The sequence below is a fragment of the Colletes gigas genome, unplaced genomic scaffold (assembly GCF_013123115.1).
Source record: "Colletes gigas isolate AHSC1104 unplaced genomic scaffold, ASM1312311v1 Colletes_gigas_Sc00011, whole genome shotgun sequence".
Classification (NCBI taxonomy): domain Eukaryota; kingdom Metazoa; phylum Arthropoda; class Insecta; order Hymenoptera; family Colletidae; genus Colletes; species Colletes gigas.
In genome coordinates this window covers 6,379,598-6,404,824 of record NW_025106640.1, presented here as the reverse complement: position 1 = coordinate 6,404,824, position 25,227 = coordinate 6,379,598, and the positions used below count along the sequence as shown (strand labels likewise).

At 50.5% G+C, this 25,227-nt stretch overlaps 2 protein-coding genes across 3 annotated transcripts in view; one reads left to right on the top strand and one right to left on the bottom strand.

Moving 5' to 3' along the window:
* Positions 1 to 25,227, bottom strand: part of LOC122398359 (ecdysone-induced protein 74EF-like) — a 177,321-nt gene that overhangs the window by 137,066 nt on the left and 15,028 nt on the right. The window lies entirely within an intron of this gene.
* LOC122398396 (U7 snRNA-associated Sm-like protein LSm11) lies at positions 651 to 21,507 on the top strand. Its single transcript, XM_043398201.1, has 5 exons — positions 651 to 830; positions 905 to 971; positions 13,167 to 13,303; positions 18,802 to 18,940; positions 21,215 to 21,507. Exons 1-5 carry the CDS (start codon positions 651 to 653, stop codon positions 21,364 to 21,366), a joined length of 675 nt encoding a protein of 224 aa, XP_043254136.1. The 3' UTR covers positions 21,367 to 21,507.

The window sequence follows — 25,227 nt, the reverse complement described above, 5'->3', positions numbered from 1 at the left end:
AAAACGCATTGATTTCGTTTCACTAATCACGATCGAATCGTTCGTCGATGCGGAGCAACCGAACTCCGGCAATCGAACGGCGTCGATTAGTGTAAAAGTATGGCGTGCAAGCGTACAAAGCAGCCGGTAATTCGCTGGCATTTCCATGAAAGTGAAAACACCGAGTGAAAACTTTCTTTCTGGCTCGTAGGTTGTTTCACTTCCTGTGCGCGTAACCTCTCTCTCCCCTGCCCGCCGTTGCATTTCTATGCAGCTTCTACGCGCCGCTGTCTTTACGTAATCCACAGAAAGAAAGTTTCTATCGTTTCAAGGAGGTTAACATCCTCTGGTCTCTTACCCATTCAAATATCGCTCGTTAGTCGAACGCGATCGAGAGCAACGCGCTGCATACAATAAGAAGCGATAAAAAAATGTTCGTGGTCGTTGCAGGCGGTACGGACTAGAGAAAGGCGATGTTAGGTTAGGTTAGGGAAAGGTTTACGTGAATTTTAAACGTAACGTGTTGGCTCATTCGCATCGCAACCCGACAATTTCTTTCTGCTGAATTTAAGTACGAACTTTGATGCATTGTAGAGGATCGTTTATCGAATCGAAAGAGAAGGGAATAAGGTTCAAATCGCGCGCCAAAACTGGAAGGGAACAGTTTTGACATGGCAGACGAGGAGAGCAGCTCGACGTCCGAGGACAGTCTGGACTTGACAAGTGATAAATTTCAACCGATGAAAGCGTTGTACTCGACCAAGATGAAGCTTTCGTCCGTGAAAGCACCGATCTACGACAATGTTTCCAAGTTCGAAGCCGTTATGTCGGGTCTGTCGGGAGTAAAGAAAGTGCGTATCCCGTCGAGCGCGCGCGTACCATTTTCGCGCAAGATCCGCTGCTCCCGTTTGTTTCGTTATTTCAGAAGAAAAATAAGACGATCGAGGCCGGCCAGGGGGACCATTCGAGGCAACGATTCTTACCTAGTCAAGGTAAGATTCGGCCACGCTCGTCGACCAGAGATTTATTGTCGTTGCAACGAAGAGTGAGGTTATACGCGCGGAGACGGTCGAAACGTTTGCGTTCCCGACGAGAGATGGCGACCCCGTCCACCCCTTGTGCAAGTCGGGTGGTCGCAGTTTCATTCATGATAACTCGCACGTGGTATCAAATTTCAATACGCTTACGGTTAGCTGACAACGAACAGTATACGGACGCGGAAGTAGAATTGCACGAGTCGTTCGAGGCTCCGCGTGGAGCCTCGTTAGAAAGAAAAAAAAAAAGAAAAACGTAGCGTCCGTTCGAGCGACGAAAATATCGATGTCCCGCTCTTGAAACGTCTCATTGATGCTGGCAGAAGTTTTCGTAAAGTTGTAAAGCAGGGGCTCTCAATCGCTGGCGCGCGTCGACCTCTTTCCAAAATTAGATTCAATTTATCGGTCGTTTTCGATCCTGACACGACACATAGTTGTCCCGTCGCTGAAATATTTCGACCGCCCTGGAAACCGATACGAATTCCACGCGAGCTGCTCGCGAGACTACGAACGAACAAAATTCGTTCGACTCTGGTTTCGGAGCGGGGTCAGTTCGCGCGATGGCGGCTGCTCGAGGTAGATTGCGAGATTCTCTCGAATGAATCATTCGGTCGTTATTTTTTTTCTTTTTTTTTTGCGATCTTCCCCCCGCGGTCCCTCGTCGCGACGCCGGTGGACTCCGCATCCCTAGATATTGGCACACTTTATTTACGATCCCCGGCAAATACCACGAAGGTCGTCGGTACGCCTTGCTCGCGCGCGTAGTCGCGTGGAATTTGACCTCCGCGAGAGCGCGTCAACTCGTGGAAGCCGAGCGCGCGCGGTGTCTCATTGTTTCCTTCTTCTCCGTGGCTGTTTCCTTTTATCGCGTGCCTGCGCCGCGGATGATATCTAATGTCGCCGAGTATTCGCCGAGACCTTCCCTCGGGTGCGCGCTCGTTGTGCAAACATCGTGGAATCCGCGGCTGCAGAAGGTCTACCGAAATGTTTCGCAATCGCGGAAGCCTTCGAGCTACGAATCCGTACAGGGTTATCCGATACGAAACTTTTACCCGTTATTGTTTGTTATTAGTCGGTACTGCGCATCGATCGAGCGCACGCTCTTCGATCTTCCGAATCGACCACACGGTTACGAACGGGGCCATCTTGTTTTTTCGACCAGGCATTTAAAACTGTTATTACAAGGATTTTCAACACATTTTTTTAAGGGAAAAAATTCGATGATCCGAGCGCCGGTCACCGGTGACCGTCGGCCTAGTTAATCCATTAACACGAGAAAGAACAGAGACAAATACGTTTTTGCCACTTCCTAATAATGTGGGAACCAAACGAGTTAAGTAATTTCGGTCTGACGCGTTGCACGGGAGCTTCTGTGCAATTTGCGCCGAATTAGGAGCGCGTAATTTCTCAGAGGTGAGCACCAGCGACGCGAATTGCGGGACAAAATGGTGGCACGATGGACGGTTTTTCATTTCTCATCGACTCGAGATTTATCGCGGGGTGGGCCAGCCCGGGACGTTTCGCTCGAGCCACGAATGTTCGCCAAAAAGATAGTCACGAAATTTATGTGCCTCCGCGATAAATTGACGGAGATTGATAATAATAATAGCCCCCCCTCCGGCGGAAAAAAAACAACATTACTGCGTTTCGCGTCGAATCTGCTAATTCGAACGTCGGGGATTACCCCGGGTGCATTTTGCTATCGATCGTTCAGGAAATTATACGCGTCGTTATATCGAGCAAACACCGCGAAACGAATTTAATTATTCGTGACATTTGAAAGGGAACAATCGATGGAGGAAAATCATAATCGAAATTAAAAATATTGGCAGTCCACGATCGAGGGATGTATATTACAGTGTTATTAATTTCAAGGACGATAGGATAATTACTCCGTATCTCGAGCGCGACAGGACTAACGCATAGTCGTTTTAGAAACCTGTTTTAGATCGATCGAGGATGTTCCCTTTATCCGAATCCGATTGGAAAATTAAATATACGGAGTAAAAAATTCACTATGGGGAACCCTGTGCCCGAACCCTCCTCACCGTTGGTGAGGTGTGGGCTCGGGCGTCGAAACTTGACCGAAGTCGCTTCTTAACCGTGATTCTGACACGGTGCCAAGCGAGGTCGGCTTAGATTTTCAGTGAAAGTGGCGGAGCGCCGGCTGGACGCTCGGCTCGTGATTTCGGCGCGTATTTGCGTACGCGCGCGGAGACAGCGCGCGCGTAAAACGGTGAAAGAAGGGGCGGAAGGACAGAGGGGGTTGTCGGAGACAGAGGCTAGGCGCTTGGTTCCCTTCGTGTTCCACCGGATACCCCGGGGGTATGTATCTATTGGCCGGCAGCCAATTACACCAGGCAGCCGATAAATCACGGATCCCTGACCCAGTGCAGTTTTATATTTACAGGCGACGCTGGTGTGCGCGCTCGGCAGAAGAGGAGGAGGAGAGGAGGCACGGGCGCGCGTGTTCTCCGCTGCCACTCGCCGACGCCGCGCGCGGTGCATTCGTCGTTTCTCTCTCTTTCTCTCTTTCTCTTTGTAGGGCTCTCGTGGCGCGGCGATGCTCTCTCGCGCGACATCGTGTGGAAAGCCACGGCGGTGCAACAGCGAAAGAGTAAGAGGAAAGAGAGGGACGGCGAGCGAACGTTCCAAGGGAGGGAGAGTGGTTCGTCCAAAGGGGTTGGAGGAGGGGCTGGCCGTGGTCTCGTGTATGGGTGAGTGGGGTGGGGTGTAGCGGCGTATACGTACGTAATGCAGCACTTGTTGCGCCCGGGCGTCGACCTCGGACTCAACCCGAGGCTCCGGGTGCCGGACTGACCGTCTTCTAGACCGAAAATTTTGCACGGAGCATCGGTACCCCGACTCGCAACCTCCACGAGGTCCTTCGGCTTCCGGTCGCCCCCCAGCTCCCGTTCCTCGATCTCTGTGCTTCGACCGCCACCGCCATGCAACGCCCCCGCCCCTCCCCCGCCTCACCCTCGTTCACTCGAGTCCGTTTCGGGACTCGGTCGAGAAAGGTTAAGACGCGAGCGAGCGCGCGCGCGCGCGAGTGCACGCTTTTATCGCGAAAAAGCCGGCATTGTTGCGAGTCTCAGCAGCGCGAGATATCGGGAAGAGGATCGCGGGCACAGCGAGAGTCGCAGCAGCACTTGTTGCGTCCGGACGTCGACCTCGACTCAACTCGAGGCTCCTCAGCCTGGGCTCTGTTCGGCCTCCGAACACGTTCCCGAGCCCGATTTTCGCGATCGTGCTAACCGTCCTCGGTCCACCGGGTCGCTTCGACGTTCCTTCTCGATCGCGTCGGCTTCTTAGTCACGGGACCAAGAGAAAGCTTTTCTTTCTCTTTCTCTCTCTCTCTCTCTCTCTCGCACTCTTTCTTTCTCGCCTTCGAGGCTGTGAAACGCGTTCCCGAGACTCCCGAGCAATTTTTCCCCGACCTAGCGCAACGCGACGCCGCGTCGTTCTCCCGATAAGGACGCCTCCCTGAAACGTTCCAACGACGCAGCGTTCGATGGAACACGGGCTCCGGAGTGCCGATCTCACGGCGTCGCAACGCCTCCTGGGCGTCTCCGGCGCATTCTGAACGATTCTAAATCTTTATCTATCAGTTATCCGGGTAAAACTTCGTCATCGAATATTTTACTGGCTCTTGAGATAACGAACAATCGAATTTTGGGGTTAAATCTTATCTGGACGAAACGATGTTTTGTTATTGTTATATGGATGAAAGCATGGCGGACTCTGGCAGTTGCAAACGCGATGCAACGCACCGCGGCGAATCCGGCAGTCGTTCGCCCCGAGTAACGGAATACACGTCGTCGTCGCGGTGCCGATCTTTTCCCGTCGATTCTCGCGCCGTCCTGCAATATTTATACGCTCTCGTCATCGGTTCAGCCTTCTCTCCTAGATAATTCGCTTTCCTTTTCAATTTCCGCGCTCGATTCTCGATCGATTTCTCGCTTTTCTCGAATCTCGAATCCTCTCCAGGCGATTACGAAACCGTCCACCGCGCTCGAATCGCAGCGACCAGGTGCATTCTTCCGCGCGATATTGGGTCAGACGTTACCAACCAGCCTTCGTAAGGCAAAATCCTCATCCTCGTTCTACGTTCCCCTTGATCCAACGCGATCGAATACTTCTCAAAAAAGCCTACGCTACGAATATTCCAACGTTCGTTTAATCGTGGGATCGTGGTTGATACGATGACATTCTAGTTAAACACTAAACTCTAAAATTTATGAAACGCAACCCCTTTTTCCATGGAACTATACCATTAAACGAGATAGCAAACAGTCCCAGTCAAAGGGAGGACTTCTTCTCGGATTCAAACGCGTTAACAGACCATTGATTTAGCTACTTAGTCGTTTGCATTAATTTTAATACTAACATCGTTGTACGACAGGGTTCATCACGTCTGTGATTGAAATAAATAAATCAATCGATGGACTTCCGTATGATTAAAACAGATAACTTTTAAACGCATCAATTTTTGGACATTTTTATTATCTGCTCCGTCTCTACCCTATCGTTCTATCTGTACTACGAGTTTCTGCCCGCTACGCGCACCGCATAATTACCCATGGATTTCCAGCGGCGCAACGACGATAACAACGACGCGTGTCATCTTATATTTCCAATTCGATGTTAATCTCTCGAATCGTGACGATGACGCTCGACACACACCCGCCCACGAGCGTTGGCCGTCTATTTTCGCGCAACGGGAGTTTAAATTCCAGGTCTCGGGCAGAAATGGCAAAGATGCTTATCTGGATGCAAGTATCGAGCAACGAGCACGAGATAATCAACTTCGCGTTACGCGTCGAGCAAAAATCTGCTCGCCGCGCGTTCCTCCGTTGATGGGACCGGGATGCTCGAATCCGGAAGCGTGTAATTTCGATTTCAAGAAAGCGAAAGATCTCGACGATCGTTCGAAGACGCGTTCGAGTTTTTAGCAAGGGAATAGCCTCGATATAGAATTTGCCCATTGAGGATCCCGTACGGAAAGGTTAAGTCAGATAACATTCGATAATTAGCCAGTGTGCTAATCTCAAACTCGTTCATCATTGTATTCATGATCTCGAACATAGGTCGAACGATTCTATACGAAACGTATCTAAGAAATTTGCGTTGCACTTCTTCGATAAGTCAATAGTAGTTTAACGCCTCTAAACATCTAATCTCTACCCTGTCTGCTATTTTAATTATCTCCGCGGATTCCTTCGTCTTGTTTAAAACATGCGTTATTTTATTCTTTCCCATCCTACCACGATCCTAAATTTTCGTTTTGCTCGCGCGATCGGCAGAATCTTCTCTCGCTCGTTTTACGTTCGAATTAGATTCTAAGTTAAGATTAAGGCTGTAAAGCGGTCTTATTCGCTCAACGCTATTCCGTCCTGCTCGTTATACTTTTTCCCCCCATGCATTCTCGAACGAAGCAATCGAATTAAAAAAATCCAAATAACCTAACCTATATCATCCAAACACCGATCGTTAAATTTCCTCACTGATTTTTAACAGTTTAAGTCGTGATAATGATCCGTAACTTTGAAAACCACATTTTCGTCCAAAGAAGAATCGACGAGATCTCGTGGATCTTGGATCTTGGATCTCGGTTAATCGGTCGCCTCGTCAGTTCCTCTCGAAACTGGCGCAAGATGCATTCGCGTTTTTGCCGCGGGAACGTTATCGGACGCGGAAGCGTTCTCGAAAATTCCTCGAGACTTGCGCTCGCGCGCGCCAACGCGTTCTACGGTCCGTTCGCGACACCCGGTAGACTGGACGATCCAATTCCTCGGCCGTTCGTCGTGTGCACGTACCGCCGCCTCGACCTATCCCAACGTAACAGATGACTATCGAGCACGCCGAAACGGTAGCGGCGTTTCTCACCCTCGTGGAATCGAAACGCGCGTCCGTTTCCCTCGCAGCGATCGCCGGGCGTTTTTCCCCGGCTCGACGGAGCCGGTTTTCACCTCGCAGGGACAGGTCGTCGACGGCGCGAAATTTCTCGGGGTCTGGATCGCGCGCGGAAACGGATCCATTCCGCGGAAACGCGTCGAGGAATGCACCAGAGGGTGGGGGGTCTTCCTAGATGCATATCAAGATCGCGCAGGCGTCATTGAGAACGTGATTCCGCCAGGAACGCAACGACGCCCGGTCGATCTACTTTTTCCCCTGATCGCGCGCTGATCCGCGTCCGGGGTAAAAGTGATTTCTCCTTTCTTTTGGAATCTCGCCCGAGCCTGATTCGGATGACTTTCCTCCGTCGTTCGCGATTTCCCACGGCGAAACCGGTAAACCACGAAAAGTACGCGCGAAATTCACGCCGCGGCTCTATGCAACGCGTATCCTCCTCGTAACTTGTCCGCTACATGCTAGGAAGAAAACAAAGCCGCGCGCGTGCGGGGAGGAGGGAGGGGCAGGCGAGAAGGGATCGAAAGGGCCTGGTCGCAAAAGTAACAGTACCTACGGATAGTTCGCGTAAAGCAAACTCGCGAGTGAACAAGCCCCGGTGCGATGGTGTGCGCCGGTGCGCGTCGTCGTGTGCGCGCGTCTACGTACGCGTGTTCCTGCGCGCACACCGTCGCCGCCCTCCGTACACAAACGAAAAAACGCGCGGCTGTGTGGGATGCGCGTGCGCGCACGTGCGCCTCGGTGGACCGTAGGTACGCCTCGCGTGCGCCCGTGTGCGCGCGTAAACGCCAACGTAGGTGTGTGTGTGTGTGCGTGCGCGTGCGCGAGCGCGAGACTGTAGAGAGGTCTGGTGGCTGCTCGACTGCCTGCCTGACTCGGCTCTCGGGTGCGCTGCCCGCCAGGACGTTGAACCCAGCGCGACTCAACCTGGGGATCATCCGCGGGTACAACCAGGCCTACTCCTCCTATTCCCCCCTCCCCGCCCTCCGTTTTCTCTCTCTCCACCCCGTTCTCCTTCTCGGCTCTTCCTACTCTTCCACTACCGTTCTCGTTCTCGTTCCCGTTCCCGTTCTCGTTCTCTTTCTCTTTCTCGCTCCAGCTCGTCTTCCCCCTATACTCTCCTTTCTCTTCTCTCTCTCCCCCTACCACTCTCTCTCTTTTCTCCTCGACATTTCGTTCCCTCGGCACCGCGAGGGGGGTACCGCGTCGCCCCACCTGCCCCGCGTACAAACATTCTCCAGGGGCCGTCGTACCCACCTGCACAGGATCCTCTCCTCCTCGGGACCAAGTGCTCCTTCGCACGCACGGTAAACATTTTTGCAGGTGAACACGTGAGATACGTTGCACGGACGCGACCGACCGGACCGACCAACGAACCAGCGAGTCTCCCAGTGGCCCGATATATAGGGGATACGATAATTGCCGGCTCGCCGTCGGCCAGCTTCCATCGCGATTGTTCCCGCGGAGATCGCGACCCGGCTCTGCCTTTCGGCCCGGAAGCGCCCGATCCGAACCAGACGCGAACGATCTCGACGATTCCTCGATCGATCGCCCCGTCACGGTCGGCCGAAAATCGTCCGTGCGATAAGGTAGCTGACCCACTGGGCCGTTCGCTCGCCAACAAACGATTCCTTCCACGAAAAATTATCTTCGCAACGTACCGATTTTCTTCAAATATATTAGGTCAAGTCCGACCGTAGCGTGTCCGTCTCCGTTTCTATCATTCTACTTTCTTCCCCCTTCTTCGCGACACTACCCTACAACCCTCGATGAATTTTCTGCGCCTCGTGCAGGCGATCAAGTCCTCCCGTGTTAGGAGTTTCCCCTAATTGTTCCATCAACCTGCTCTCCTCGTCGCGTATCCCATAAACTTTTCTTCTAGTTGCTATATTTACCATCGTTGGTTATTCCTTTTTTTGCGCGGTTAACTAGATGGGCGTCTCCGAGTTTAATTTCGCGGAATTACGGCGTTGGACCAAAATGAGAATGACTCAATATTTATCCACAAATATTAGGAAAATGGCTATCGTTCAACGTTTCCCCGATCCTGCGCACAGCCTGGCGAAACACCCACGGATTTCTCGAGGCTCGAGTTACTCTATAGTTCAAAGTGTATTTTGGATCTCTGCCTTGGTTCCTCGATATTCGGGGTAAGCCTCGTCTCTCTGGAGGTCCGGCTTTCCCGGCTCGACGCTGGAAGCGCGCAGACGCGCGAACAACGGCCACGGATACGCCTTGTGTTATGCAATTCGATGTTATTTATCGTTGCATGGAAAGTCGCTCGGGGCTTGCAAACTTACGATTCCCGAAACAAATCGTTTACACTTTCGTGCCAAAAAGCGATTTCTACAGACACACAGGTTGATCGAGCGATCTCTGCGACTTGTTTCGGGATCTACGGAAACGGTGGACTCATAATTGAAAGATCGACGGAGAATCGCCTGGAGACAGAAAGATTTTCGCGAGGACGATGGTCCCAGAAGAGGATAATACCAGAGGGGGAGGGAAGCTCGTTTCCCTCCGCGGTTACGATCCTAACGGTTTCCCTCCGCGGTTCGCGCACGTGAACGCTCTCGAAGCGGCGCGTTATCTCGTCTACGGCGGCGGTATATAACCGAAGATCAGAAAAATACAGCCGCCGGGTGGAAAGGCGGAAAAAATGACAGCACGTTGGAGGTGGACGGGCGTGTTTGTGTCTCCGCTCCTCTTCCTCTCTTCCTCTCTTCCTCTCTTCCTCTCTTTCTCCGTCGCCTTTCTCGAGCGTGCGAGCGCGCAAGATCGTTCGGGCCGATTGCATCCTCGCGCGCGGAGAACGAGAACCCGACAGTGGAAAGCGACTATCGCGAACGCTGGACTCGACCCTTACCTCGAGCGAATATTCCCGATGCTTTCGTTTCTAGCGCCCGGGCGCAACGGTGTTTCGATCCGGAAACCTGCGTCTCTTAACGCGTGGAAGGTGGATGGACTGGAGCAAGGACAATCTGTTTAGGTTCGTACAAATGTAACGAAACATTTTACTCTGGATGACTTAGCTAAATTCGTATCAACGCATGCAGGGATGCACCAATTTTCGCAAGACTTTCTATTCCATGTTCGCGCAGGCAAACGATACCTGAACTATACGGGTAATTTTATAAACTAGGACAGGTTGTAGCTCTTCTCTAAGTGAAAATACACGAAATCGATGCAGGAAAAAGTTTGATACCCAAATGGGGAATCTTTCTATTAAATTTTCAAGTTAATTATCGAGTCTCGTGGAGACAGTGTGCGGCTGGAGCCGGTTGATCGAGGTTCCAGTGTACTTGAATGGACGAGGCTCCGGGCGTAATTTCGATGATCCGTTTCGCGGGAAAACCGGGGGGGTCGGTTGCCCGGTTGCGATTAGCCGCGCGCGTGTACCGTAAACGAAGCAATTTCTAATTTCACCGCGACTATCGCGGGCGTACGGACGAGGAGGGGGAGAACACACACGGTCGTACCCTTCGAAAATCTATCGAGGTTTCGCGTCTCTACGCACCGCGTATTTTTATCGAACCGTCGGAGGAGCGGCGGTTGGTTGCTTAGGCGCTTAGAGGTTCTCGTTCGGTGGCTTCTCTCGACTTTTTATTTTTAGAAATCGCGTACGCGCGCGCCCCCGTCGAAAAATTCCCGCGCCCGAGCGCCCGGAGAACTCTCGTCGGCGGCGCGAGTTAAGTAGCGGAGGCTAGTCGCCTCGCCGAGTGGAATTGGATCGCGACGATAGTGAAAGTGGCGCGAGCGCGCGAGCGCCGTGCTGCACGCGGAAAGGAATAAAGAAAGGTGGAAAAGAAGCGAGCCGCGCGAGCGCGAGCGGGTGCCAGGGGAGCTGCCCGAGCGTACCTTAAGGTGGATGAAAGTTATCGGAGAAAGCCAATTGGCAGCGTCGAATCTCGCGAGGCGCTCGCGACTAGCGCTACAAACGATCGAATCGCAATCTCTGACGTCACACTACGATCGTTACGATCACGGTTCCGCGAATCTTATTCCTGGATTAACAAGCACGAACCGTCTGTGTGACCCTTTGAAAAATCCAGCAAAGAAAATTTCAACGCGACGAGCTATTTTCAAAATTGGGACTCGAGTCTTGGGAAGTATCGAACGATTCGCGAGACTCGAACTCGAACTCGAACTCGAAGTCGAACGTCCGTGATCGCGCGCGCTCGAGAGTCCGTGCGAAGCGGCGCGTGTAAGCGGCCGGTCGCGCGCGCACACCAAAGCGAAATAAGTGCACCGGTGTGTGCAACGATCGGCGGCGAGTGCGCGGTGTGTGTACAGCGGGCAGCCTTTACGTAACTCCGTGGCGTTCCTCTTTCCGCGCCGCCGCAGGGCCGAACCTACGCGATCGCGATCCCCGCCTCTCCCCCACCCCCCGGCGAACCGAAATCCTTTTTCTAATGGAAACGCGATGCTAGCCCCGCGGCCGTACGCCGGGGCAGTCATGCACGGTGAATACTTTCGCCGTTGCGAATAATTAACGAAACGTCTACCGGCAGGAAATTACGGGAGACGATCGCGTGCCATCGGGGCCGGTTCGTAATTTATCGTTATCAACTATTCATTCCCGACGATAATTCAGCCGTTCCCGGTACTGAAAAACAGCAGTCAATGGCCGAAATTGGAGTAGCGTTTTAACACCGGTACTACCGACGATCATAGTGTGTTTATTTCTACCGAAGAAATTGAAACGATAGATACGCGGAGAAATATAGAATGCAATGGAAATAAGTGTTTATATATTCTCTAGAAAATTACGATAAATTTTCAAAAATTCAGTCGAGTAAATTTTTTACAAGTTTTATTAGAAATTGTGGGTCATTTTGACTGCTTTGGTAGTTCTAGTGTTGAATGATTGGTGGGAATCTTTTAACCAGTCGATATGCTTTAACCCTTTGCACTGATTCAAGCTCACTTTCTTAACACTTTGACGGCCGCTGTCACGTGTGCGTGATCTACCGTATCAGTCACCATTTCATTATTACGTTTGTTGAGGTTACATTTATAATTCCTTATAAGAATATTCCTAACTTTGGTCTACAATATCAGTAGCGAAGGATAACGGTCTTCGCGTGATACGTGCGGCCATTAAAGTGTTAAGAAATAGATAGTAGATCGAACGTATCTTTTTCTACATTCCTTGCTTATGTATTTTTCATTTTAAAACAGTAATATCATTGTGTTTCCTTAGAGGGGTGAAAAGGGGTTAAAATTGCAGAATTTCCTACAAAGTTACATGTTCAGGATCCTTCAGTTGTAACTAGCCTACTATACTGTGAAGTTCGTCGAACGATCGGAATTATTAGTCATGTTTTAGACGTTAGATTCGAGCGTAAGTTCCATCACGGTTTTCTGACCGCCGCACGCGTGCAGAACGTACACAATCGGATTAATTAATGATAAGATTTACTGCGTACGGTCACACTATCCCGAACCGTAATCTAATCTCAATGAATTCAAATGTAGGCTGTAAAGCCCACATTTTCTCGTTCGAAAGCATCCACCGCGAAGCAAAACGTAGCAATCATTACGGAGCGTTCTTTATTGGATCTTTCGTCGAATTAACGAAAACTCTATTTTTGTCCTCTGTGGTGAAAGGGTTGAACAGAATCGTGGGGGCTCTGAAAATCTCGCGCCCTGCAAGACCGAGAGCACGCGCGTTTGATTTTTCTGGTACGCAGACCAGTCGAGACGACGTCTTCGGCCTCGTCTCTCCGCTGTCGTCGTATGCGTAATGGCTCGTCCCGACGCGCCGGTAAAAAGCGAGCAAAAAGCCCGAGAAAACTAGAAGCCAAGATGCTATCGGGGCGCTTCTCTCTCCGCGTGCTCCGTACAAGGATGAACGATGATTTGTCGACGAACCGACGAGGCGCGAGAGCCACATAAATTCTTATTAGCACGCCGTTACGACGGCCTGTAAAAATTCCAGGCCGGGATAATGCCCGAACGACGTCCACTCGTTAGGGTGATAACTATCTTGGCTCGTGGGTGAACGCAACCCCCTCTCAGTTCGATGTCTTCTTCCGGCGATCGATATTTCGAGGCTTTTCACGCCGTTCGAAATTATCGGAGCGTTTCCAGGTCGGTTGCAGGTGTCTCGAATCGGTTACGCGGGCTGGCTTTCGGCCGAAAGGTGCAACCGTTTGCCCATCGAGCCCTTAAGCCGGACAATAGCCTCGCGGAGCGAACACAACATTCGTGTCAACGTGGTCTTTTTCTGGTGTGCAGCGGCCGTGTCCAGAACGAGGAGGATAGGAGGACGCACGGGGGACATAGAGGGAAGGAACGTCCTCTCGAAAATGCAAAAGACTCTCGGCCCGTTAGGAGTGCTTCACGAATGCATGCAAAGCCGGACCCGCGTCAAGGTAGGTCACGATTTCTTCCATTCCTAGCTCTTTTCCGAACGGTCTCTCGTTTCCCGTGTACTTGTATCGGGAACAGGAGGCATGGAATCCGACCAGAAAACGCTACACCGAAATACCAACCCTCGAACTATCAATTTTATTGTTCCATGGTAACCCTTAACCCCTTAGCTCACGATGACGTCTCAGAGACGTGATAAGTCCACCGGGGCAATCCTTGGTGTCGCTTTTGACACGCACAGTTGGAAATTAAATCGTAAGGCAAGGGGTTATTTTAAAAAAAAAAATAGGATGAACAATGGTTTTGACTTGATTCCCGTGCGGACTATAGCGACACGTGTACTGAAGGTACACACAAAATTTGAACGAAATCGGTCGAGTAGATCTTGAGATATCATGAGAGCCAATTCGGAGAAGGCAGTTTTGAGAAAAACGCATTTGAGCAGAAGAATCAATACGTATACTTTCGTTAATTTTACGAGTTCGGTGAGATGCTTGTGCTCGAATAAAGAAAATCGATTTTGTTGACGGTTTACAGCAGAGGAGCCCCTTAATCCGATATGACGCGTGTTTGACGGAAATACAAGCGTCAGCGGAACGTGGGGGTACGCGTTAAACAATGTTTTCCTTAATTAATCCCGTTGGAAATGGAAAAGGGAGGAGATATTCCAGCGACGAAGACGCTCGTAGGAAGACAATGGCGTTCGACCGTCTCGTTTCGTCCGTGACGGGGGAAGGATGGAAATTCGAGGGTTGTCCTGAAAACAGTACAGTAAACACCCACGCTTCCCATTTCTGCCTGACCCCCTGGTATTGTACGCGGCACGCACACGCGGCTGACACACTTTCGCGACCGGGAGAGACACGTGCGCGAGCCCTTCTCGAAGGTGAACGACGAGGGCTGAAAAAGCCCGAAAGGTACGACAGGGAAGAAAAGCCGGTTAACTGTTCGGGTCAACACTCGTCACCATGGCGACTGCCGTGGCCCTTCCTCGACCTGCCTACGCCACTGGGTCTTTCTGCTTCTTCGAAGGGTCGTTCTAAAAGAGACAAGGTCGTGCTTCGAAAAGCTCTCTCTCTCGATCTACGAACAGGAAACGATTCTCGAAAAACGAACCGAAATTTCGGATACGAGTTTCACGTATGGACGCGATTAACTCTGTTTCTATTCCTTCGTTTACTTATTCATGCGACCACAGTGTGGCGTGCGAAAGTTTCCGGTCGCTTGGCTTTTCTGGCTTGGAGACGAATTTTGAATAACACGGAATCAAAGTACAATGAGACGAAACGGAATACAATGAGATACGATGCAGTAGCACGTTGCTGGATAATTGTCCCCCTCGCCTACCTAGCGAACGGGTTTGCCCCGTTAGACTGGTAAATAAATAAATAATTCAGCGGTACCCTCGACTGTCGCCGCGAGTGTAAAACGGATTAGCGGGGTTTCGCAACTATCGACAGACCTGGACCGATTTTTGTTCAAAATTGATTCCATTAAAGTCGCCAAGAAAGTTGATTTCCGTCGTGGAATCGGCACGTATTTTACAATTCTCTCGATCCCCGTCACTCTTCTTTTATTTTACGATTCGAGCGTGAAAGGTCAACTTTCCGCGAACCGTGCCCCGCTCGACCTTCCTTCGATCGACGACCAAACGACATTTTTATGCGCAAATTCAATTTTCCCTGATATTCGGAATATTCGTGAACGCACCTGTAAGCTCCTAATTATCAAATAAGAAATTCTACAGTCTTTGGAGGAAAGAAATACTCGGAATTATTAGCTGAAAATAATTTGTTTAAGAGCAACGTGATTGCTTATTGTGGAAACGGAATATCGTGAGTCAGACAACGATCCGATGAAATCACGCGAAGACGTTTCTGGATCGTATCGGTGCTACGTGAAAGATCGGCCATTTTTCTCGCGGTCGGGAAATAAATCAACGAGCAAGGTCTCTTTGCGCGTATTATGCTGCTTTTCTCCTGATCGTTATAAACGAAGAGAAATCGCCGGTTCGGTAAAGGCGCGTGGAGCTCGTTCCGTCGAATCGAACCTCGAAAGGGGGAAAAATCCGCTTCCTGGCGTCGCGTCGCTTCCTACTTCCATAATTAGCCGGCATTCTCGTTCGGTAGATCCCGGCGACGGGAACCAGATCGCCGATTTCCGATCTCGCGTAGCAGGAAGTCGCGTCGCGATTTTCCCGAACTGCTCGCGAAACGAGATAGAAATCGCCGAGCGTGTGTCGTCGCGACGTCTCTTTGGAGGGACAAACGAGACGTGGAGCGTTCCTTCCGGAGCGCGATCAGGAAACGCGGCTTATTCTTTCTCTTCGTTTAACTCGATTATTAACTCTCGCGCGTGACTGTTGCGCCGCTCGGTCTACGGCCAGTTTCGCTCGAGCGAAAAAAAATGTTAATCATTAAATTGATGCAATTGATCTTCCTGCGGAAGTCGGCGACGCTGTATTCGATATTCTCAACGAGCGGAATCGAGTTCCTAATTAAACTCCTTTCGGAACCCCGATGCCTACAATGGGAGACAGGATCCGCGTTTCTCGATTAATTACTTTCATTAACTTTCGTTCGCGTTGGACGTTCGGGGGAAACATTCTACGAACTGTTAAATTTCACAGTTTCTTAAATTTGAACGAAACCTCCGAATACGAGAGAGACTTTTTCGATATTTTTCCCGGGCCGCTCCCAGTCGCGTCTGCGCAGAACGCGTGTCCTTCGGATAGATCCTAATCTCCCTCGATCCTAATCGACCTTGGACGATGCGCCTGCATCCGGAAAAAATGATTCTATCACCGGTGAACGATGGGTCGCGCTCGGCCTTCGACTGCTTCTCAAATTGCCGAAGAAAGTGCAGTTTTTTTTTACCTTCGAAACCTGTCTGTCTCCCTTTCGCGCGATTTCGACGAGCAAACGACGCAATCTCGCGGATAATGAACGGTTGCGTAACGGAGAATGCAACAAAAAAAAATATCAATTGACGAATGAGACGCGCGCGAAGGAGAATCGACGGATCGTCCTATTACGCGATTTCTATTCTTTCGTTGGCTTCGTTGTCGTTCGCCTAGCAACGATACTTTTAAAAGTTAACAATATCGAATTACAAAATGGATTCGCATTCGTACAGATACGATCTACGGAATTAAATGTACCGTGAAGCGGCCGACGAGGTTCCACGAAGAGAGGACCTCCGCAAGATTTCTACCAGGAAGAACGAAAATTTGTTTCACGATGAATATCGGGACAGCTAATCGGCTGATTGATTAGTTTGTATAGAAAGAGCGGGGGTCAGCCATTGTGCGACGCAGCTCGAGAGTCAATAACCCGATTAGCCACGTAAGCTTCCATATTTTATAAATATCGAAAACGGGAGAGAAAGTCCAATCGATAGGGGACAGACTTCGAAATAGTTAATCGCGATGCAATCGATCGATTAAATTTTTTATTTCAATCCTGAAAACCAAACTGTATTTTCCATTCTGTTTTTTCAATAATTATTGCCCGTCGATGCTGCTCGATCGTTTTTGTTTCCCCGTATCGGAATTACTCCTTGACCTAACCTAATCGCCACGATCGGTACTTTCGCGCAGACGTCAAAACAGTTCGATACAAATCGATGCTTTCTTATCTGATATCGATACCATCCCCTCCCCTCAAACATCTTTTTACAGATTGCGATTCCTTCGCGAGTGTTTTCCCTGGTTTCCAATTAATTTTTGCGCAAAGTCATCGGCAATCGACGCGAGATATCCGTCGAATATTCGAAAGGAATCGATCGCCTCGATCCGACCGCGGAGGCTCTCACGGAGCTCTGAATTTTCCGGTCTAATTGAAATCGACGGCGAAACCTTCGCGTCCGGAGCGAACGATCTTCGATTTCTAAGAGTCGTATTTGCTCCGAGATCGCCGCTCTAGCATTCCGTGTTTTCGTTCACGGCGAGCCGGCGATCGAGCAAAATCTACGGAATCGAGGCGACGCGTTCGTCCTTCGTGGTTAATCGACCGATCCTGTACCGGTGGATCAGCAAGGATACGCCTCGGAGGAATCCGGAGGACTCCTAGAATCGATTCCAACTCTCTCCGACGTGCCTCATCCTCTCAATGGCGTTCCGTCGCACGCACGAGACACGCGTGCACAGCTCAATGACGAGCTCGGGGAAAGAAAGTCGTCGGAACATTCCGAATCCTTGACGAACGATTTCGAACAACGCGCACAGGCTTCCAATTTCACGGAAACTTCTCCGTTCGTCCATAAACGCCAATCGAATTTTATACGTGGAACTCGTTTATCAATTTCAACAATTTTAAAAATATCCTCGACCGTAAATATACCGAGAGAAAGAAACGAATAATGGCGCCAAAGGTTGCGGATGTCGTCATTGTTCATTTATAGTGCCTACACGAGATATAGAATGTATCAATGACCAAAATGGACGTCGAGGAAACAAAAAATAATAATAGATCGTCCCTATAAGAAAAACAAATGTTTCTTTTTCCTATCAATTTACAAACTCGATCGATTTGGGAACGTCGAATGGCGCTCGACGAGCCTAACTGTTCGTACGCGACAGGGGGTGGGAAAAAAAAAGGTTTCGTTTCGGTAAAAGGAATCCGAGAAACAGTATCGAGCGGACGGATGCGCGGTAGAAGAAGCAGAGTGGGAGAGGCGAGTCAGCGTCGGAGTCACGCAATTAGTTTTCATTGCGACAAAGGCGGGTATATATCAGTGCGAAAGGCATTGAAGGGGGCCTTGCCACGGCTTGCACTTCCGCGTATCAGCCTGCTATCTTGTCTCGCGGCGTATCTGCGCGACAAACAACGAGCTCGCGGTTCTTTTCTCTTAGACACGATCGCGCGTACCCGTCGTTAATGCGATTGTCGCGTGGAAAATAGACGACAGACTCGCGGACACCACTTTCTTCGCGATTCGAGACGCCTCGGGGATAAAACGTTACCCTTAATTCCCCAAAGAGATAATATCACCGACTTCACCGATTCGAACATTGCAATACTGAAATTTTTAAGTTATCCAGGTTGGTCGAATCCGAGAGGGTATTTTTCCCGCGTGTCTCGAGCGACAAAAACCGTCCGATTAGTCCCTAACAAATTATGCGTGTGTCGGCGGCGGTGGGCTCGCGCAAAAAATCCCAGGATCCTCCGCGAGGCGGTCGATCGTCCACGGTGAGGAACCAGCGTGCGTCGGTGAGTCCTCTTCATCGCGAGTGCGGACACGTACGCGCGATCTGGAATAGGCGGATCGAGATGCGCGCTACGTTCGTGCACTTATTTTTCGAGAGATCGACCGCGAACACGAGTGAGACGGAGAGAGGCGGGAAGACGCGTTCGGAGAGGAAGCGGATCGGTCGGGTCTCGTTGCACCTTCGAGGCGATACGCGCGCCTGCTTTACCAGGAACGCTCGGAACCGCCGCGGCGCGTAACACGAGACTCGACGCGATTTAAAAGGAATAATCGTTCGTCCTTTGTGCCGAAGGTCTACACCAGGAACGCGTACGGCATAAGGGGACACGTGGAGGCATACGTGGCCGCCTTCGACAGGCACTGGAACCTCGCGCTCGAGGACTGCTTCGAGGTTTGGACCCGTAAAGCCAAGAGGAAAGCGCCTGCACTCGGTACACACTCTATTCTCTAAGCTTAATCGTAAAATTCTTACAGGGCATTATCATTATCCTCCAACAGGTAAAATATTAAAAATTAAAAAGAACGCTCGTTGTCTAAAAAAAAAAAAACACGCGTTTATTTTCGTACCTGTTAACAAATCGTAAACGTTGTCCGTTCTTTTCTTCCGTCTCTAATCGCGTTGAACTTTCGAAATGAAATGTTTGCACGGTTATGCAAGCGCCAGAACGCGATCGACGCGTTAACGACCGAGGCGATACGAAACGACGTTGGCCATTCGTCACCCGTTCAGGGTTAATTATTTTCAACAATTTCGAGCCGCGTGCCCCGCGAAAAACGCACGGCGTAACGTTTCGTTCCTCTGGCCTCGAAACGTTTCCATCGCGGAATATACAAATCGGCATGCAAATTTTTAAATTATACATAATGGACGCGCCGCGGCGCGAGTCCAGAATTTCAATACGACGTGTATCAATAGGCGTAGCAACGTTCGCGTGTACTCTTCGAATCCAATTTAGTCCTTCCTACGCTCGTCTGACCATGAATGACTCCTACTACTGCCCCGTGTCAATGGAACGCGCGCTCGACGACTCCCTATTCGCGGGCAAATATAAACGTGAACTTATCTGTCCTCTACGAAACTGCAACGTTCCTTCGAAAATTTCTACACACTCGAGTGTAAAGAAACCTCCCAAAATTCTAAATACTTCTATGTGTAGGATATCTCTAGAAAAATTGGTGAAAGTCAACGCGTTGATATTCTAGCTACGAGTCCGGGTCACGAATGATCCAGATGGGGTCGTGGAAGGGTTGTGACCCGTCGTATCGTCGGGCAGGTACGTTTACACCTGGAGGAAGAAGCGCAGAAACAGAAGGGTCGTTGTATCGCGAGGGATAGATCCCGAGGACGCCCCTTTACGCTAGGGGCAAAGACCGACCTTGACTACGTAGTGGTTGCTACGTTCGATACAAGGCCCGCGCGCGGCTCGCGTCGTTCGTTTCCCTTTTTTCCTCTCTTCCTCCTTCTTCCGTCCCGGGGTCCTCTCTTTCGCTCCTTCCTTTTCCTCGCTTACCACCACTCCCGTTTCCCTCTTGCTCTCGCGCGCGCCTCTTCCTTCCGTTTCGTTCTCGTTCCTTCTCCGTCGCTCGTTCATTCACGTGTTACGCTAGCCCGCACGTGCGTCCGCAATTGCATCTTTCGTCGAACACGTTCGTCCCGTCGCTGAACGCCTGCTCGTCTTTCTCCCCGCCATTTTTTTACGCGAACCAGCTATTTTCGTTTATCGTACGGTCGAATCGCGCTCGCTGCCCGATCGCTATCCCCCGGGTCCCTTTCTCGCCGCGACAAGAATCTCGTGCTCGTAAATCAACGAAATGATTCGACGCTTTTTACCGTGGGACGGTGGGGTCGGGTCGAGGAGATTAATTAATTCGCGACGAAAGGAGAGAGCACGAGGAAAAGCGTTCGACGTTTGCGCTAAAAGGTTGTCCCCCACCCCCGAGAACGGTGATCGCGGTACACACGGAGTTCAGGGTTAGTTGGCCTACTGGCGTACTTTAGGATATCCTGAGGGGTCGAGAGGTCGTTGATACGAGGCGGCCGAGGGTGGCAGGCTGAGCGACCTTGAAGAGCAACTTCCAGGATCGATGTCTGCCGTGTACACGTGTCCCAGCGACTCCGTACAAAGCCAGCTCTCCCCCTCCCGCCCTCCCGGCCCGTATCGCCCTACGCCCTTCTGCTTCCCCTCGAGACCTCGCCGGACACGTGCCGGTACATAAACAACCTTTCGAGACTTACCTCGTGACCCATCGGCATTCTCCCTTTCTCTTTCCCTTTGTTCGCGATTTCTTCGTGACGTCAAACCCCGTGAACGCTTTTTTCGCCCTTACGCCACCGACCCGACCGAACCGACATCGATACACCGTTACACGAACACGGAAAGGTTACGCGTCGCGTTCGTTAACTCGAAAAAGATAAATTTGTACAACGAGACACCGGAACCTTCTCTCGAGCCCTTAAACATTTCCGTATCGTTGTCGATAACCGACCGTACGAAGCTGCAAAGGACAAGATATTTCTGTATCCAGCCCGGACTCGAACAATACGGAAGCCCCGACTCAAAATAGCGTATTCGACGTACGAGGGTCGATCGACTACGTTCATCGAGTTTGTTTCGCGCGGGGAGGGTGCACGGGGGTTTCTAAGATGTGCTCGAAGAACGTTACAAACGGCCTTTTAAAACGTTTCGTGTATTCCGACCCATTAGGTCCGCCGAGCGTGACACGAACCGAGGAGGAGGACTCTGTGCCCAAAGTGGTTGTGACGAAGATCGAGAGAAAGAGGGAGACCTTGGAGAGACACGTGCCGCAGCTGCTGCTGAGGGGAGAACAGGTCGCTATAATCGTCAAAATCAATTGACTCGGTGAATACGTCCCGACGACGGACGGGGAACGGACGTCGCGATCCGTCGAGGCTGTCGGCGAACGGCACCGACATCTTGTTATTTTTACTCCTCAACTCTGCCTAGGATTTTTGTACGCTCGCAGATAAATAAAGATAATATCGAACGAAACTCCCCTCTCATCCTTGTCATAAAATTCTAAAACGATTTTTAACTATATCGTGTTACGGAAAAGTTCCACGAGTAGTTTTCCAAGCACGATCGAGACCTGGAAGCGATCGAGTCGTAACTTTCTCGCGACGTGGACGCAACGAAAACAAAAGTTAATCCGCGAAGCGTCTCCGCGGCTCGCGACGAGCGAGACAGACTGTCTCTAACGGGATCGAGAGAGAGAAAAATGGAGCCAGGAAGAAAAAGCGGCCGCTAATCCGGGCAGCGTGACCATCGACGAAGAAGTTGCACGGAAGAAAGTAAATTCGCGATTGTTCGTACGGTTGTGTCGCCGCCGCCGCGAGCTGGCTCGCGCTTTTTCTTCAGGCAGCGCTCGTTGCACGCGAACGGTCGCTCGCTCTCTCCCCTCGCGTGCTCGCGGAATGCGCATCCTGGGAAATAAGAAAGTTTCGGTGGATTAGACGGACCGGTAGAGGTCTCGAGGACATTGACAGCGATTCGAAATTCGCTCCGTTTTACGGGGATCACGGAAAACGTAACAGTTCCCTGGGAGAAGAGGATTCAGGCTGCAAATAATCGATTTTATCGAGGAATTGCGATTGATAGCCCCTAAAGGTTTATAGTAGCGATGGATATGCGTTTTACATTTCTATTACATTGCATTAAAAATATACGTCTGTGGAAGATTGGATTGGTCGAACGCAACACAGTAGGTGTCTCGTTTAGAAGCCCCTATCGCACCGGCATTCCTTCCCATCTGTACAACCTAATTCGTACCAATCTTGTATCACTCCGCTAACGTTCATCCTACTCGTTCTCAATTGCACCTATCAATTCTGTGCACCTAAATTTCAACCACTACCGCGACCCCCTTTCCTTTCGACGTACATACGTACTCTACGAGCTTATCTAAAAAATACTCTAAAGACAAAGATAATGCGTAATCTCGCTTAAATTATTTCCATAACGAGTGATAAAAGAATTTGAAACACAAGTTGCAGTATTTTCTAGTTCAACTGACCCGATCTCGGGACTTCTCGAAGCGCAAGGAATAGTTTTAGTTCATGTAAGACGTTTAGAGATCGTTCCGTGGGGACCGATTCTCCCCTGGATTCCGTGCATCCCTTCTTGGGACGTACTCTCTATCGGGCCCGGTTGTATCCTATAATTACGGTATTTTTGTTCTCGCGAAACAAGCACGATATCGCCGATAGGGCCAGCATAGTTTCTACGCCGCGGAAAAGTGCATCGGCGTCGGGCCCCACGGTGAAAGCAACAAGCCCCCTGCCCCGCCGCGCCGCTGGGCCAGTCGAGGGGCGTACGGAGGCCCTCTCACTTTCGCTCTCCGGAGAAAGTCCGGCCGTCGTCGCCGCACGACCGTCCCCCACCCCTCGGACCGCTGACAATCCTCGTCCCGCCGCCTTCTGCCCCCGGAACCCTCGCCCTTCACTATCACGGCCCACGGTTCTTCCTAAGTCGCCCCTGACTTCGCAAAAGCGCTCGCCAAGGCACGACTCCTAGAGGCTGTCGTAAGCGCGACGAGGAGAACCCGAGAAAGGGAGAACACCCGTCGGAGGAGGAGGAGGTAGAAGAGGAGGTGGAGGGGTAGGTGGTGTTCTTCTCTTCGTACCTCCCCCTCTCTGCCGTTGGTTCCCCTCCGCCCCGCCACCCGGCACTTGTGCACTTCTTCTACGGTGTGCTCTCGAGCCGACGGGGGTTAATGCACTCCTAGAGCAAGCCATAACCTTAGCCGGGGCCTCGGACGAAGCGCGGGAATCTCGACTGCGTCGCGCTGCGCGCCGATCTGCGCGGATGTTTACGGAATCGGTGTGATCGATAATCGCGGCAACGGGAAGACACCGCCAGGTTTTACGTAACCGGGAGGGTGCGCGTACCCACGGACCCTACGACGCGCGTGTACGCGCCCTGCACGCGAGTCCCGAGAAGCGTCGCGGAATTCCTCGGCCCCCCCCCCCCGGGGACGCATCGATCCGCCTCTCTCGCGAGACGACGTTTCCCACCAAGCCATTTTCGTTCCTCCAAAAATCTCTAACCGCGCATCCCGTACGTCGTGTTCAAAATCAAATTTATTATTTGCGTTGAAATACCGAGCGCGAGAGATGGAAACAAACTCGAGGCGGTCGAAGATTCACGAACAGATTGTACGCGGAGAAAGTTAGGTCAGGAATATAGGAACTACTCGGGATAAGCATTTTACCTGCAGGTTCGAAGAGAAGTGAGCGTTCGACTAACAGATTGTAATAGCGGAGCGTAGTATGAGAGAAGGATTCAGAGAATTTTAATATCCCGTATAAAATTTAGCGCAGGGTGAAGGTAGGGTGACGGTGTGCAGCATGCTCTGCATTGCACCGCGTATTGAAATGCACTTTCAGCTCCGGTCTCACTATAAATTGCATCGATCCTCATCGATGCTCTAGGAAGTTATCGTCGGTAAACAATGTTTTGGCGCCATCGCCTAGAAAACAAACTCGGAACGACGGCTAACGATCCTCTCCCGTTCATGCAACTTTCGTGCATAACGTTTCTTTACGCGTGTGATTTACAAGCTACTCAAGGCAAACGTGTTACATGCCTCACCCTATATAGCAATGTTCTATAAAATGTAGATAGATCGTACCGGGTAATTCTAGAAACTGATTTTTTGCTCGTTTCCAAGCGGACGGTGCAAACAATTGATACAACGAATATGCACGTCGAATCCCGAGTACTATCTTTTAATTGTACAATTTTTTGTTTTGATGCAACGGTGCAAACACCGTATGCACATGCACGATGCTTCCGTCAAGAAATATTTAAATATTGCAGAAATATATCGCGTTGAAGATCCCGGGCGAAAGACACTGTGCAGTCGCGGCGGTTCGTTCGAACCGATAACAGAAAAGTTAAGATAAAAATTAATTACTGGTGTATAATAGCTGCTCGAGTTAAAATTTGAAACGAAAAATGTAAAGAAGCGGGCATCAATACCTGGCGGAATTATTTCTTAACGCAGAATGCGAAGTATCTCGTAAAATATTATGTTTTTAGCGACTTCCGTAAGCAAAGATGAATGGCTCCGTTTAAAAGACGTTGCAGAACGTTCTGATCGCGAGACTCAGCTTTTCGTCGTACCAATTGCTTTTGTCTTCGTTTAGTAAATAGCTACAGGTTGTCCTACTTTCTACAATCGCCTTACATATTAATATTCTATAAGGCGATGGTATAAATAGAAATAACTGTGTATGCAACAAAATGTCTTGCTAGTTAAATTGTACGTTCACGCAATCTGGACTGTATCTTCAAGACAAGTAAAAATAGCGTCGATAGATGAAATCCTAGTCGTTGTTCATGGATTAGTTATGGTATAGAAAACATCTTTTCCCCAACACTGTAGTATTGGATCAGACAGTCAGACTATCCACGATCTACTAACGACACGCTTCAAACCTATCAACAAACCCCGATGCAACTATCGAATGTTTCTAATCGTTAGTCCATGGTTCGAACAAACGTCGAGGATATAATTCATCCCCGGAAACAGGAAACTTTCGATCGATCTTTGTTTCCGTTTGCAACGCAAGACCTACGCAATCTCTGCGTCGGGGCAGACGTTGGAGCGCAGCGTGACGCAGCGCAGCATTTTACAAACGGCGTAAAACAATCGCGAGCCGCACAATGTCGCGTGACTCACGGCGTCGAAGGACTGA

Excerpts from the sequence above, each read along its gene's own strand:
- LOC122398396 (XM_043398201.1), top strand. The coding sequence starts at position 651 with ATGGCAGACGAGGAGAGCAGCTCGACGTCCGAGGACAGTCTGGACTTG. Across the intron at positions 831-904 it reads GTCTGTCGGGAGTAAAGAAA|AAGAAAAATAAGACGATCGA; the intron begins GTGCGTATCCCG and ends TCGTTATTTCAG. Across the intron at positions 18,941-21,214 it reads GAGGAAAGCGCCTGCACTCG|GTCCGCCGAGCGTGACACGA; the intron begins GTACACACTCTA and ends CCGACCCATTAG.